Source organism: Chaetodon trifascialis, chromosome 2, assembly GCF_039877785.1.
Source record: "Chaetodon trifascialis isolate fChaTrf1 chromosome 2, fChaTrf1.hap1, whole genome shotgun sequence".
Classification (NCBI taxonomy): Eukaryota; Metazoa; Chordata; class Actinopteri; order Chaetodontiformes; family Chaetodontidae; genus Chaetodon; species Chaetodon trifascialis.
In genome coordinates, this window is record NC_092057.1 from 6,107,763 (window position 1) to 6,124,443 (window position 16,681).

The 16,681-nt window shown below is 44.1% G+C and overlaps 1 protein-coding gene across 3 annotated transcripts in view; it reads left to right on the forward strand.

Annotated features, from left to right (window-relative positions):
* Nucleotides 1–16,681, forward strand: part of inpp4b (inositol polyphosphate-4-phosphatase type II B) — a 123,027-nt gene that overhangs the window by 64,526 nt on the left and 41,820 nt on the right. For all 3 annotated transcript variants that reach the window (XM_070980398.1, XM_070980405.1, XM_070980415.1), the window contains 4 exons: nt 622–733; nt 5,363–5,432; nt 9,345–9,492; nt 15,472–15,602. In XM_070980398.1, coding sequence (XP_070836499.1) covers nt 622–733; nt 5,363–5,432; nt 9,345–9,492; nt 15,472–15,602 — 461 coding nt within the window. The remainder of the gene's footprint in view (nt 1–621; nt 734–5,362; nt 5,433–9,344; nt 9,493–15,471; nt 15,603–16,681) is intronic.

Consider the following 16,681-nt stretch of genomic DNA (forward strand, 5'->3'; position numbering starts at 1 on the left):
TGGAACTGAGCACATTAGGGATGGGTCTGTTAAGGTGATCATCTTGCTCGCACGATGCCCAGGGACCATTTTTCTTCATTTGAGAGCGTCTGTCTTGCTGCCAATACTATGGATTTTCTATCAGCTCCTTAATCATGGCGCCATGATTGGGAAAGTGATTGGCCGGGCTCCCTCATATGAAAACTCTAGTATCAATTTTGTGTCTGTCAGGGCACATAGCCTGGGTTATTAAACAGCCATTTGAACAGTTATATGAAATGTTTCTTCCTTCACCTCCACCAGCTTCCCTCTGGAGCGGGCTCAGCTTTATTCTGCCGTCATCCTCTGCTGCAAAATCTGTCAGGAAAAGAAATCGCCGCAGTCCAAGCGTCTCTGTCCTGATTCCACTTTTTAGTCAAACAGCTTCATAATTTCACAACCTGTTCAAGGCTGGAAATAAGCTTATTAGATTTGGAGTGTTGAGGGGCCCCAACATGGAGATGAATATTTTTTAGGTCCGTGGAGAGGTAGTAGGGAGCGGAGAAGATCATTTAACAGAACACTTTTTAACAGAACACTTTTTACTCAGCAGATTAAATGAGGAGGCTAACGCTGTGTCGCTCTCTTGCTGTCTCCCTGTAGGTCATCTGATGGTGTGTGCGCAGCAGGAACAGTGGTGGTGAGTCGTCTGAAGATGGGGGAGATGGAGGAGGTCGACGTGGACCACATCGCCACCGAAATACCATCACATAAGGTAAAACAGCAGGGTGAAGAGACAGAACAGGAGTCTCCATGCTCCAGATGCCTAGCGCTAATGCTAGGATTAGACTGGCACTGCTCAAGTCCTCCAATGAGATTAAATAAACTTCAGTAAACCCTAATGGGGATTTAGAGGATGTGTGTGCGTGTAATGTCTGAGTCTGTGAGTACATTTGTGCTGTCTCTCTCTCATATATAGAAAAGATTAAACACAGGCTGACCACATTAGCATTCTGACATACATACACTTGACTTGGGATTGTGCAGCCGGTCCTGCAACCTTCTCTCGTCTGACCGAGGGGAAGATATTTCTTGATGTTGCATTCCCGCCACCGCCCCCTGCTCCCCTCTAATCTCATACAATGCATAGCGCTTAACTCGGCTCTGAAGTGACTCACGTAATCAGGGGAGTGAAAGAGGAAGAAAGACTGTTCTCCTTCAGCCTGACAGTCAACTGAAGATTGTGTCATTCGAATGGGGTGCCACCACGCCAGAAATGAAGTTGTACGTACTCCGATTTCACTTAATTCTCGGTGCATTCCTAACGGAGCCAGGTTTGTTGAACACCTGTCGAGTGAACGTGTGCTTTTTTGGCAGAGTCAGGTATTAAAAAGTAAAGAAGGAGCTTTAATGAAGTTTTTCATCTGTAAAAGGGAACATCCTGATTTTGTCACCACAGCACAGCACAGCTCTGAGAGGCAGCAAGGAGACTCGCAGTCCTCGCCTGGTTTTGATGGGCTGCGTGCGTGCGTGCGTGCGTGCGTGCGTGCGTGCGTGCGTGCGTGCGTGCGTGAATCACTGTCTTATATAATTGACCAAGGGCTTCTACATGGCTGACTGGCTTTCGCTTCTGCCCACCCCTGTTGCTGGTGCAGGGAGGTTCCCTGCTAGGCTCCAGAGTGTCACTGACAATCTGCCCATGTCGCCTTGATGAATGTGTTGCCCTTCGTGTGTGTGTGTGTGTATGTGTTGTCACACTTCCCCTTGTGTGCGTTGTTTCTGTTGTAGAAGATGAGGGGAGGAAAGAGGGAAGGGATATGACAAACATTAGGGAGGGCTCACTTGAGACTCAAGACTCACTCGTGGGGAAGTTCTTGTTCGATTTACCTGAGTCGTGTGCTCGTCTTCCTGCCTGAATGTGCTGTTTGTGTGTGTGTGTTTTGTGTGTCTGTGGGAGCGTCTGAGGCACTTGTTTGATCATTCCCCGTCATTGCTTGGATGGCTGCTGCTTATGAATATCTGGCTGACCCTGAGAAGAACACTGAGCTGAAACAAGAAAGAGACTCCAGTCACCTTTGATCTGGTCTCTTTACATATTTCAGTCATCAAAGCGCCATCGAACACATGCTGTCCGCTGCCTACGATTACAATGGGCCTCCTCTCACAGCTGTGGCTCTTGGCTCATTGTTAATACTTTTCATTATCACAGACCTTACTTTCACGCTTGCTGAAATTTCCAGATGCCAGTTGTTCTGTTCAGCTGACACTTTTTATTTTGGAGTTTGCGTGAGCATAGGTGTTAGTTCGGTGTCTGTTTTATTCAGGATCAGTTTCTAAGCCAGCAGAGGTGATGGATTGTTCCTAGCAGTCATTAAAGTCCGTTTCAGGGGACAGGTTTGGCTGTCTAGCTGTGTTAAATGGTTCATCAGACAGGGCAGAGCTGACATAAAGCGAGCAAAAAAGATTGTTAGTTGTCAGTATCGCTTTGATGAGGAGCCCCAGAATTAATGCATCAAGAGGCATTAATGGTTTTAAGTATCAGAGGCCTAGCAGAGGCATCATTGTGACATGCACATATTTGGGTTTTATCAGAGTGTGCAGACGTAGGGGTATACTTAACTTTATTAACGTGATGGCTTTGTACTTAATGGCAATAACAATCCACCTTGTGAGGCAGCTGGATTCGCCAGATCACAACGTTACATGAGCCGAGAATCCATCTTGCCTTCAAGTTATGTGTTTGCAGCCAGACTGTTATTTTGGACCAATCAGCACCCTGTGAGGAACTGCTGGCAGCTGAGGCAGGGTTTAGGTGTGACGATAGTGAGAGGAGAGACTGATTGCTCAAAATCAACAATGGCGGCTCCTCAAAGAGGTTAGCATGGATGCTGCTATCGCATCAGTTATATCCGAACTGCCAACAACGCCACTGAAAACATGTTTTCACTTTTCTCCCAGCTGGCCTCAACAAAAGTCCTACCACATCATACGGTCATTCACCTGATTGGTTATAGTTAGCCTGTGATAGACGGCGATACACAGATGATTCATCCAATCACCTGCCAAGGATCTTTTGAGAGCGCCTGCCCTTTTCCAACAGTTTCTATGGATGACTTCTCTGTTTTCCCAGATGGCTCTATGCAAGAAACCATCTGCTGCATCAGCTTAAGCAACAATATGCTACATTAAAACAGAGAACATCAAAATAATGTAGTAAATCCACAAAGACTTGTTCTTTTTTTCCTTGACAAAACACAAGAACCAAAGAGTCAGGGAGGGATTAAATTGTGTGTTTGGTTTGTCTAACAGAAGCTGTAATTGTTAGCAGCAGGCTACATTACAAACAGGCTACATTACATTTATTTAGCTGACGCTTTTATCCAAACTGAATTAACTACTAAGTGCTTCTGCTCTGCTCTGTTTTGCACTGTGTGATTCTATGTTTTCATCATCATGCCATTACATCTCATGCAATATTACATTTCTTCTTCAATGTTACATTCCTGTCTCCTTGAATCAAGTCTATGCATGTACATATTTTCTGTGTGTGCAGTAGCGAAAAACACTGTACTTGAACCATGTGCAAGTCTAACCCCATGTGCTATTTCTCCATTAACTGTACAATTTTTAAATTTTTTCCATTAGCAATAATATTTTATGGACTATTACATACATTTTTATGCAATGTGCAATACCGAAAACACTGTGTAGGTGCTATATGCTGAGATGTTGATGTTTTATGTTTGTGTTGGCATCAGCTGTCAGCTTGACACCTTTCATGCATGTCACGGGGGCGTGTTTAAGGAGCAGTGATTGAATTATTGAATGATTGGACATATATTCACCTGTTCACTGCGGCGGCTGTATGGAGAGGGGGTGAGTGGGGAGAGTGTATTTTTTGTTGACCGCTTAATCTAACTGCAAACTAAGTATTGAAACCCCTGGCCTTGCTTTGCCTTGCTTTGACTGTTTGTTCGGCGTTAGTAACAAATACGAACACACTTGGAAAATGCGGAAATGGCTTTGTCGTTTGTGTAGCGAGTCAGCAGTGCAGTGTTCCCTCACTTAGCCTCTCAGTCACTCCGCTTTTTGTTTGGAGTCACTATACACTGTACTCCATTGTATAGAATGTATATATGCAGAGTTTCTGTATCTTCAAATATCAAGTGTCTTCAAGTGTTCGATAAGCTAATCAGCGTACTGCCTAGCTTCACCTCCACAGTCAATGAACACATGAGTCACCAACTTTAATCTTTTTGTATTTCTGGAAGTTTACAATCAACTAGTACATGTCTACACGCTTCTACAAGATCGTCCCTTAAGGATAAGTCAACTGGCAACATGAGTAAGTCAACCAGAGACTTTATATTCAAACTCATGGAGCCAACGTGAGCTTAATTTGCTAACTAGCTGCACTTGAAGGACTCCTGGCCAGAGGTGAGAGGTTGCTTTTATCTACCTCTGCCTGAAACCACAAAGCCACAGAGTTCCTCTCCCTGCTTCACTGATGTGAGGAAATCACTACATGAAACAATAACACGTTGTAATTGAAATAATAGAATTGTGTGGTTCCTCATGTGTGTCAGCTACGGTTTTCTGATTTGTTTCAGTAACCTGTGGTCATTCTGTGCATGCACACTGCACTGTCTCTTTGATGAACGTGTTGTTTCTGGACTCTAAGTTAATGCACAGTCATTTGAAATTTACCACCAGAGAAGGCAACCACAATACGGTGAGCGGGTAAAGGCTGAAATGGCAGTGGAGGTAATAAATTACCATCTCAGTCAGTGAAGTCACAGCAGGTGTTTTCCTTCAGTCGTCACCTGCTGTGGCATCGCTGATTGCAGTGAAGGCAGAAGAGAAACATGCTTGAAGACTTAAACTGAAAAGAGAGCAGTGCAGCAGCGGCTGTTTGCTCTGCGTGGTTCCATGCGGGCGCGGTCTTTAGATGTTTTAGTGTTTGAATGTTTGTACAGTAAATGCAGCAGCTACTTTTTCTGTCTGTCACCACAACTCTGTGCTTCTTTGAAATTTAATGGTATTATTGTAGAAATGCAAACACAAATCAAACTGATATAAACACTTTTATTGTGTCATGTTTTAATTTCAAACTGGCTGGATTTAACAGAAGAAGAAGAGAGAGAGAAGAGAGCTCTGACTGGCGTAGCTAACTTATTCAGGCCTCAGATTTTCTTACCTGAGCTGAGCACGAAGCTGTGAGATGACATATTGGCTTCACCTGCTTGTGGCTGTGGTCATCTCCAGTGTACCTTATGAGTAACAGTCAGGATCAATACCCGCCTGCTCCTCAGAACAATACTTCATTGTCACTGTTGTTCCCTCATAAAGAGCGTTTTGATGCCGAGTGATACTTTCTCTCCCCTGCTGTCCTTTTCCTTTGCAGTGTCCCGTGGTGTGTGAGTCTGCGTCCCATTCCTGCACTGACAGAGAAAATAACCTGCTGACCGGCCCGGGTATGTTTCACACTTTTCCTGCTTTTTTTTCTTTACCTCCTTGCAATAAGAAGTTGTTTTTACAGGATAAAAATGGCAAAAGCTCAGCTCGTAATGGTCTCAAAGGACAGCTTGCAATAATCAATCTAGACTCTGTGCAGAAATATGCCAGCTAACATCCTGTGACATCATCCTCTATCCAACAGTCCCTTAATGTTGATTTATATCTAACTGACCTTGAACTGCCCTTGAAAATACTTTCCATGAACAAGTTTTGAGGCATCTCTTGGGCATTAAAGCATTAATATTTTCCCTGCTTTCATTCAGAAGGAGTCTTGGTGTTTGTAGACAGTGACAAAGAGTAGTGGGAGGTATCTGACAATGAGGTAAAGCCTCTGGGTTCTTTGTGAACAAACTGAAGACGAGCAAAAGATGCCATGCTAGCTGCGTGAGACTAATTTAGTGGCGACACAGAAAGCTTAGCTCTCTGGCTGGTAGAGACAGAGAGAATCATAGAGGGAGAGAGACTTGAGAAGGTCACGACTCCCGCTGTGTTGAAACTTCACAGCTCTTGTTCAGAGGAGACTTGTGGAAACTGGTTTCCTTTTTTCATCCCATGCCTTCATTTGTTCCACAGATCCATTTCCCCTTTTATCCCGATTCCCACCACCTCCCTAAACTCCCCAGCAGCCCCACGCCTGTTGTCATGGTGTCATTGTCGCTCACTGTTTCTGCTGTGATTAGCTGGTGAACTGCAGCCACGTCTGCAGGTGCACATCTGCAGCGCGTCAAAACAATACCCTCCCTGCAGACCCCGCCAGATTGACTAATGCAATTTAGCCCTCCACTTTTATTACCTTTCAAAATGAGCATGCAGAGAGCGGGGAGCCCACACACAGCACGTCTCGGGAAGTCATTTTCTTAAGAGGTGTCGGGAAGGGAAACAGAGGCTTCTGATTGGTGGTCAGATTAGCACGGCGGCAGGGGGGAGTTCAGGGGTTAATCTGCTTCTCTGGCGGCTGTGGAAGTCAGCAACTGTCGCTCTTCCGATTAAGGTTGTGCCTTCATCCCCTTCTCTCCATGTGTCCCTTGCTCCCCATTTATTTTTGTCATCCATTTCACTTTCTCTAATCCCCATGCCAACAATGTCTGAATATCCCATTTCATTTAGGCGCAATTATTAATCCTTTCTGGGGTCATTCCAGGGCCAGGCTTAACCTAAATCATCATTAATTTCAACATCAACTTCAGCATCGTAGAAGAATAATAATAAGCCTCTCTGTAGCCTCTTTGGCTTCCAGTTATTGTCCCTCAGAGGATCTGTATTGTCGATATGTAGCTGCGTTTAGAGCGTATGCTCACAGTATTTTTGCATATTATGATGCAACAAATTAAGATAAAATTAGCCTATTTAGTAGAATACCTTGTTTTGATGCTGAATATGTTTTTGTTAGTAAATAAATATTTGTGCTAAACAGACTCAGAAGTGTCTTTAGATGTTCAGGGATAGAAAGTCAAACCAGGCCGTGTTTCTTTTCTAACCTGCTCAGTCTGGCATTATACGTTCATTTTCTTTTAGTTTTTGTTAAGTTTATCTCTCAGTTTCCAATTTCCTTACCCTATCTGTGGCCCATTCATTCCTGCTGAAGAAGCAAATATGAAAGAATTTATCAGAAATGAAGAGTTCAGGGCTGCACAGTGAGACAAATACAATATATCGCTCATGCTATGAAAACATCGGTCGATGCATCTGGATGGAGATCGTTCTTATTTTGAAACGCCGTTTTACAGTAAACATGTCAGCATGGATGTCGCCAGAGCCGCTTTTGAGATTAATCCATGGCACATTGTTATTCTTCCACAACTACCAAGCTGTAGTCTATCATGTGCTTCAAAATCATGTCCCCAGCTGCATCGGCTCCATACACCCAACACCAATTCCCATAATTCCCAGGAACCAGCTGCCATGTTGGTACAGGGAAGCTGAACGATAGTTCATGAACTCGTTCATATTTTGGGAGAACATGAACTGAACGTACTGTATTACTGCCTGATGAACGTTGCTGTGAACTCGTTCATTCTGCTGTCTGTGAACAGCACGCTCTCTCAGTTTAATTTCATTCAATAGGGTGCCAGATTTCTATAGAGCCTTCCAGGCGAAAACCCGGCTAAAACACACCGTAAACAGGCCTTAATATGTAGGGGGAAAAAACCCAATCTGGCAACCCCAGCCACCAGTGTCGCATCGCTGCATGCATCATCAAAGGTGACAAAGCAGCAAGGAGGCATCATGATGTTTTAAACAAGTTTTAGGTCAGTGAGGATGGGAAAAATCTTACATCTCTATACAAACTTTGCCCACCGGCTTTCAAAAAGAAAATCCGCACTTCAGTCACATGGGGTGAAAGCTGCAGCCGTTACTAGTGTGGACTGAATGGACAGCAACAAAGCGTTAAATCAACAATGGGGAAATGCTGTCCCCTCAATGCTAATGTAAACCCTGGCTGGATAAGGATTCAAAATTGGATGTGAAGATGAAATCTGACGCATCGTTACAGTGTTAAAACTGGTAAAATTATTGCTGTCTGTGGTTCTATATGGGCTGTGGCAATAATTTTGAAAAATAATAGCTCGCAGCAACATATGGAAAAAACGAACTATGAAATAGTTCATTTTTGGAACAGTGAACTTAGTTCAAAATTTTGAATTATGAACTATGAACTGAACTAGTTCATTTTAAAATTTGTGAACTTTGAACTAGTTCACGCAGAAAGTGAACTTTCCCAACAGCTCCTGATGCATGTACTAAAATTACTGAGGCCGGAAAACATACAGTACAGTAATGTTTGCTGATGGTCGAGAAATAGATTCCAATATTGCAAATCAATTAAAGACTTCACATTTGCTTTGTTGGCACATTTTTAGTGTGGATTTCAAATCAAAGCTGTTAAAACCAGCCAGCCAGCACGTCTCATGACATTGGGTCTCACATTAGTCTCCTCTGTAGTGCACTGAAGGCCGTCGCTGAACTTAAAAACGTGTAGCACCACCAGGATCAATGACTTGAGCACTTGGACAGATGACTTTGAAAAAAGGACAATCTGGGTCCAGATCGGGGTCCAGCGCCGTGTGAAGGGTTTGCTAGTGACAGCGTTGTGTGTGCTGTCAGGAGGAGCAGAAGTGTGGCTCCCACTGTTGAATTCAAGCAGAAACACTTTACTGGTGCCATGCATGTTTGACTGCCTGGAGCGAGACTGTCAACGTTTCACCCCGGGTGCTTCAGCTGCAACTCGCAGAGTGACTTCCTTTATGACTGCGGCTCTGCAAACCAAAAGGGGTGGTAAACACTGTTCAAGGCTCACAGCTTTCTTGCCCTCCGCTGCCAGCATGCAGATAAGAGCATTAGAGCTGTTTTTCCCTTTCCAGTCTTCGATTGCTGCTATTAGCCACTCTCTGCAAAAACGAAGAAGACGGGGCGTCATCTGAGTAGGTTTTAATGGGAGAATTGGACGACAAGGTTAGCAAGCGAAGTTTCAGAATGATTCAACTGCCTGTACCCCACTGTTGTACAATAAACAAGCAATTAAAATGTAAATGGAGGAAATAATAAGGCAAAGATTAACAGAGTAAAGTCTCTGTATTTCAGCCTGTATTCTAGTCTGCTCTGCCGCCACTGAAGTCGAAAGAGAGAGAGAGAAGGCCTGGGAAGATGAGAAAGGCCTTATCTATGCCAGACACAGTTATTGATTATAGAATTTAATTTGTGCTTCATACCTCATGTGACTTCTGAAGAGTTTCTGTCTGTGGCGTCCTTGTCGTTGCCAGCTGTCAAAGTTGGTTTAGATCCTCTGTTTGAACGTTTGAATTATCTTTGATGAGGACGTGATGTATTTCCTGATGCTCACATACACCTTTCTCTCCTCCCTCCCCCAGTGTTCAAGAACCCAGTATGCAAGGTGTACAGATTTCAGACGCTGGACAGCAAGTGGATGCTTGTGCGGGAGCAAATGGAGGAGTGCACGTTGTCCTTTAGCATCCCCAAACAGCTGCTCTCGCTGTACATCCAGGAGGACATGAGCAGGTAAGGCACTTTGAAAGCCTGCCAGCTTTCGCGTTGCATCAGACAGCTCGCTTCCTGTTTGTGCAGGCACCAACTAACCAGCCAATGGAGAGCAAGCACAAGTTCAAAGTAAAAGTCCAACCCGGTGTTACCTCATCATGCATACAGTAGGTGTGTGGCGTTTCTAGACTTACTTTCCCGACTCCATTCACCGATGTAAATGATTATTTAAAAGTTCCACCTACATTTGGAGAAGAGTGAATTATTTATATCGGTTTAACACTTCAGAAGAGGCTCCTATGCTCGCGTGTCCCGAAAACGACAAACGTTGTCTCTTTCAAACACTCGCTCACACACCTTCTCCCATGAAGCATTGTGCGAAGGCTCCTGGAGCATCCTGCCACGAGTGCTGAATCAGACAAAAGCTTTAAACTTACATTATACAGTATGTATAATTAATTTAAGCCCTAAGTTCATTTGGCGCCACCTGTGGTCGCTTTCAGTAACAGCGAGTGCAGGTTAATGCTACAGGTGCCTGAATTCAAAAGCTCCTTGTGCAGCTGTTTTGTCAGAAATACAACACAAGAGCAACCGATGGATATGTTGGTGCAGCCCAGCCGACTCATGTTTTAATAAAGAAGTCAATAACTGGCCTTTTTCCATCATGCCATGAGCAGCTACGCTCTGACTAAACGCTGCACGCAGTGAAGCAGCTGTCGACACGACGGCAGGTCACATCGAGGTTCGTTACCTCGCTGAGGAGCCTCCATCTCCACGACTCCCTCCAGTGTTTAAAACCGATCGTTTTCCTGTCGTGGATTCTAACTTTACCAAATACTCTGTTAAAACTGCATCAGAACCTCATGGAAGTCAAGAATATAACTGCAATTAAAGGGCAGTCCAGTTAATGCTGCGTGAGAATGAGGATGGGCTGAGACAAGGTCAGAAGGAGGTGATGTTTCACCAGAGTGTGCACCCATAATTAGATCAAAGAGTCCCTTCCCTCGGGCTCGACCAGTGTTTGTCAAGGCACATCATTACTCAGCTGGCCTGTTGTCCCTGGCAACCCCTTCTCATACATAACATTCAAATGCATCCATACATGCACACACACACACACACACACACACACACACACACACACACACACACACACACACACACACACACCTTAAGAGGATTTCTTTATGCTCACTTCAGTGCAGGCACAATCAGAGATTTTGATGAACTTGGTGGTGGGAGGAGAGTTTGATTTGTAATCACGGTGTGCACCTAAAGGATCACACAGAGCTCAAGGACACATTCACATGCTAAAACACACACGCAAGCGCAGCGCCCACCTTCACCGCGCACACGCACATAGAAACAATCACACAGCCGGTATTGACTGGGCAAACTTTGTCAAACAGTTGTGGAATCCGTTCGCAGCCCCTCGCTGTGTTCTCCACTTGTCATCTCTCAGCATCTCTAAGCATACCTTCTGTTTAAATAGATGAGCTGCTCTGCAAACTGATCATTGAAACCAGCCCTAAATTTAGAAGACAATTATATAATATTTATTAAATGTCTTATCTGTGTAATACAGCTCATGAGCACACAGCAGGCTCCAAACCGTGACTACCATACACAGTGTTTGTTTATTAACAGGCATGTGTCCCCTATCTCCGGCTTGGTCGCTTAAGCACCTCTCCTGTAATCCTCTTTAAATGTTGTCTTTCTCCATGGTGCCTCTCCATTTAGCCCATTCTGCCAGCCAGCCTCACGCTGGTGCTGGCTCCATGCTTTTAGTCATTTTCAGCTGCTGCTGCAAAGTTGTGCACGTCGCTGGATGGTGGGTGACTTTGTCTTCTTCACCTCTCCATGATAATCTGAGATGTTTCTTCCTTCTGTTTGTTATAACCTCACTCTGCGAACACGGAGGTGGCTGATTTGTCTTCGTTCTCCAGTGAAATGCTGTGACTCCGTGTGTGTGTGTGTAAAGATAATTAACGCATGTGCAGTAAAGTGCCAGTGTGTGGGTGTCGATTAAACCCCGTTCATTAAGAGCTGTCTGGTTTCTCATTAATGTCCCTCTTCTTTTCCTGTTAATAAACAAGTGCTGTGATTGCGTATCAAGATTCTATAGGTGAAATTTTGACATGCGGCTTCACTGTTTCCAATTGTGCTGTAAATTAACGACCACAATTAACGACCGCGCTTGCTGGATGGAGCAGTTTTTCCTGAACGAGCTGCATGTGTTGTGAAAGGAGGGTGTGCTTTTCAGTCCTCTCACGCAGTTTTTATTGACCCTGCACACAAAGCCCTCTGAGATTAAATTGAACAGGCACTATAACGCACCATGAAATAAAGGTGCCCGCATGACAGCTCTTTGCTCTTCGGGAAATGTATGCTGTTACCCCGACCATCTGTCCAAGTCAGTTTCAACACACGGTTCTGCTTGATTTTTGTCCATCGTTTCATTTTCTAATATCCGCGTCGTGTTTTAGTCAAAGTGAAAGACTCACTGTATCTTTACATCAAATAATTCTTTTAATTCTTCGTAATAATCACTCCCTCTCTTCTGCTACTGCATTATTCCAAAGTTACTCTCGCAAGAACTGTTTTTTATTAAATTAAACCAGTGAAGTTGCCCAATCTGAGCGTACAGTAAAGTATCCATGCATGAAACAAGTTAGGTCATTTAAATACTTTAGAAACTTTACGTATAAACTGTTTATTGGGTCACTTTTTTTCAGATGTCTGCTCTTAAATGTAACACTAAAAGACCCTATTGACCCTTTTTTTAACCTGCATATAGTCAATGTAACACTAAAAGACCCTATTGACCCTTTTTTTAACCTGCATATAGTCAATCAGCCCAGCATTGCTCTTATCACGCCTTTCCTCAATCACACCTTTACTCTTTTCAGACAATAGCACTCTGATTAAGGAGGTGATACTCTATCTTTCCATCCACCATCCCACTGCCTTATCACCCTCCTTCAGGAAGCAGATATGTTTCTCTATTATTTTATCCATTATCTATTATTTACACCGGAATCGTCCGTCCTGACCTCCACTCCAGACTTCCCGACACAAAATAACAGATGTCTCAGGAGACAATAGTGCAGTTTGACACTGTGTTACACCAAGAGCGGCGGCTGAGATATATACTCAGAGGATATAGATTATTTTGAATGGTTGCAATCTCATAGAAATTATTGGAACAATCTCGTTCCATCTAACATTTGCTATATATACCAAATAATTTGAGAACATCGCCCCTTGATTGGTTGAAATGGCCCATTTATGGTACTGGAGGCCCCTTCAAGCGCAGTGGGCATGCTGGGAACAATGTGTTTGATTGACACCAGGGAGAAATAGATTTTTCTATTTTTGGTTGAAAAATAGGAGTTTTGTTCCACTCTCATTTGCATAGCTGCTCATCTCCAGGACTGTTGCACATACCTTTTGATTAAACATGCATATTCATATATTGCTCTCTGTATAAATCCCTTTATAATTAAGAATGGTTTCAAGCACTATTTATATGCCAAAAGTGAAAATAATGCTTCTTTCGAATAACCCAAAATCACATGCCTGCCTGTGCTGCTGCCCATTCCACGGCACGTTTCCTTTGCCCATGGTAATTTGGAATATGCTCTCTGTGTGAGGAAGCCTTCTGTCTATCTTCCTATGCCATAAGCATAAGTTACTTACAACCACCTGCAGAGCGCGTTGGCAGAGTTGCCCAGCATGCGGCGCCTCTCTGCCTTGAGGTTGTTTCCAGCTGCATCTTTGTTTTGAACTAAAAAGAAGCTAGAGATGAGGAAAATGTCCCATATGTGATCTGCCATTTGTTTTACAGCCCGTTCAGTTGTTTTTAGCTGAGCTGGAAAACTGCATCTCTGTGGCGCCCTGGTATCTCCTCTGGTAGAGCGTGTAGCATCAGGGCTGAGTCTGTGCCGCAGCGGCCTGGGCTTCATTCCAGCCCGGGCCCTTTGCTGCACGTCAGCTCCTCTCTCCTGCCTTCACTGTCTCTCTCACCGGCTAAAATAAAGCAGAAATGACAAAAAAAGACCCTAAATCTTCTCATGTCCTTTGCATATGTTTGCTGTACGTATACGCAGTGAGCTGATGGTGTCCTCTCAGATACCTGCAGTTCTATCAGACCCATGCAGGTAGTTTTGGTTTGATTTGCCCAGATTTTGATTTGATTTCCCTTCTGTGTAATGGAAAACCTGTTTTGGCTCCTAGAATTTATCAGACAACATACACTCAAACATAGCTGTATATCAGTCAGCCACCTCTTGAACTAGATCATGACACAACTTTAGAATATGCACAGCATCATTGTTTGGAGTACAGCCCTGATCCCCCACAAAGAAACACCAACAGGGCTCTTGAAAAGCATTAAAAGCTGATCAGTCAATTTAGTGTCTTTTAAAAGTCTTAAACAGTGTTTTCCGAGGTATGAAATCATGTCACCTGTTTTTAGCATGCGTATTGAAACGCCGGGTATATGCCAAAGTTTGTGTGATTTTATCTTATCAGGATTCTGTGTAGCTCATTATGGAATCAAGCTAGATTTAACGTCATTTGAAAAGGACAGCCATTAGCGTGCCCACTGACCGAGTTGAAGCCATGGCTGAAGCCCATCTCTGGACTTAACTGTGAGAGGTGTGGTCTCGATGAGTGCTAACTACATCGTCACTCTGGGATGCACAGACAGGTTGATATCGCACGTTTCTGGGCTTCACCAGCGGCTCCGCTCACCACTTCATCTTCTGTTGGCGGTTGGCACACAACTGGCACACAACTACCACTAGAGGTGCACGAGAATATATGTTTTTGTGTTGTGTGTGTGTGTAATTTGGCTGAACCTACCCCACTAAAATATTGCTGGTTTGATCACACGTGACCTTGACTCACTCTTTCTCTCTGGCACCGTTTCTATCGCTGCTGTGTATTGATATACTTCAAAGTAATCTAAAAATAACTTACTTACCTGGAGGAAACCAGGAAATATTCTGGAGAGGCTTCCAGCGCCTAGTGCTTTGCTGTAGTAGTTGAACTACAACAAAGAAGTAACTACTAAATTATGCATTCAAGCAATTATGCCTGGTCTTAACAATAAGTCGAACCAACATGCAGCCTTTCATTTGAAGATATACAGTATACAAAATGTATGAGGTGTAATCACAGAAAATTAGCCTTGTTATCATGAAAGAAATGCATATGACCGTTTATTTGTTATCCTGAATACTTCAATGAACCCCCTCAATCTCTAATTTCTATAATATCACTGCAATTTACTCCTCAGTGGATGCTGGAGGGCTGGTTTCTGAATGATATCTGTCCATCTGATGTCGCCTTTCACATGCAAATGATCAGCCAATGAAAGAGGCTGTACTTCCTAGTAGGAAATCAGCCCCCCAACCACACACACAAGCGCAGATACACACTGCACACACTCGTGCACGGCCACCATTATTTCCCGAAGAAAGAGCGCAGATGATTCTGGCCCCAGGCTGCAGGCACAGATGATGAAAGAGAGGGAACCGATCGCCCCAGTGACACCAGTAAAGACTATTTTATAAGTAATGGTAGAAGAACGGTGGGAGCAGGGGAGGAATTTGATAGGGCAGAGTGGATAAGTGGGCACCAGCTACATGCCCGAGGTCCAGAAATGTGTTTATCTGGCTCAGCACAGGGGGCTTCGGGACGTTTCTGTGTGCCTGGTTCAGTATGTTTAAGCCTGTTTTTTAGCAGGACTGTTAATCATTTTTTAAAACCCGAACTAGAAAATTGAGATGATTTGAATTTGGGAAGCATGGATATGACCCGACACCGGATGCAGCATTACAATAACAGTTTTTCTCCCTTCAATTACATGTTTTATGTTTAATATCTACGTTTTAAACGGAAGCAACGCAGAAACCGAAAGCAAGCCAAGATCGATGATCTGTTTGATATCCATTAAAACCACAATGGTCCTCACAGGTCTGTGTTTATCTGCAGGATGCAGGACCTGAGGGAGCTGGGGGAGCTGTCTCCTCACTGGGACAACTTAAGAAAAGAGGTGATGGCACGATACGGAGGAATCATCAGCTCCTACCAGGAGACTTTGGCTGAACTGGACAAGATCACCGGTACGACTCACCCGCTGCTAAACTTCACATTCATGTGCAAAGGTGTTTTACTCAAACTCATACAAACACACCTGCTTAGGAAAAGCTCCAGGATGTCTGGAGTGTCCTTGGTTTCATGGATATGATTGTCCGGGTTTTCTGGTCCAGTGTATGAAAATCATTTTGTTCTCTTTTCATCCCGGGCTGTCCTTGGAAGTTCAGAAATCTCGCCAGAGGACTGAAAGTCAACACGCCGTTGCATTGTGAAAAAGTAGAAATAGAAGCGTGCTTTAGGTTTGCAGGTGGAGCCGCATACCTTATGAAGCAGCCGAGTCTTTCCCCTTTCAGAAGCAGAATCAGTGTTGATGAAAGTAGCCTGACTGTAATTCCTAAACACAGAGAAGTCCTGGTCGTGATGAATGAGTGAGGTGAGCCTGTGACCTGCTGCCGTCACGTGTTGAGTCTGATCACAGCTCCGAACGCTGTGGCAGCCCCTCGCCTGTTAGGAGAAGGCAGCTGTAAGTTGAGGGATGGATTCTGGGTGATGTGAGTCAAAGGTAAGCTCAGCTAGAGGTCGTTTCGTTTATGTACTTTCTGCCGAGTAGTTTCCATAGCAACACAGGTTTGATCAGGGGCAGCTGAAATGCGTGTGCTCACGTGCTCGCCTGTGTTTTGTTAAAGCAAACCTTCGAGGTGAACCAAAATCTCCGTGTGTAAACAAGTCTCGCATCTCATTTCCAAACACTCGCGTTCTGGGTGTGCAGATATTTTTTGCACATTTTTTTTGCAGATGTTTTACATAAAACAATCAATCTGCTCGGCTCTAATGTGAACACACAAAGTAATGAGGCTGTTTCTCATTTTCCTCTGACGCTGAACGAGGAAACGTTGGACATGTGATTAAGCCGAAGAAAGCCACTGATGACGGGCTGCTCAGAGCGTGTTAAGAAATATGCAGGTGATGCATATGTTGTGTTTAGCTTCATTACTCCAAAGCAGGATGACAAGGCGTACTACACGCAGTCAGTACACACTGCATGCATGCTGTACTGTGCAGTAGCTGTTGTGCTTGTACATGCACAAGCAGACACAGAGGCCTT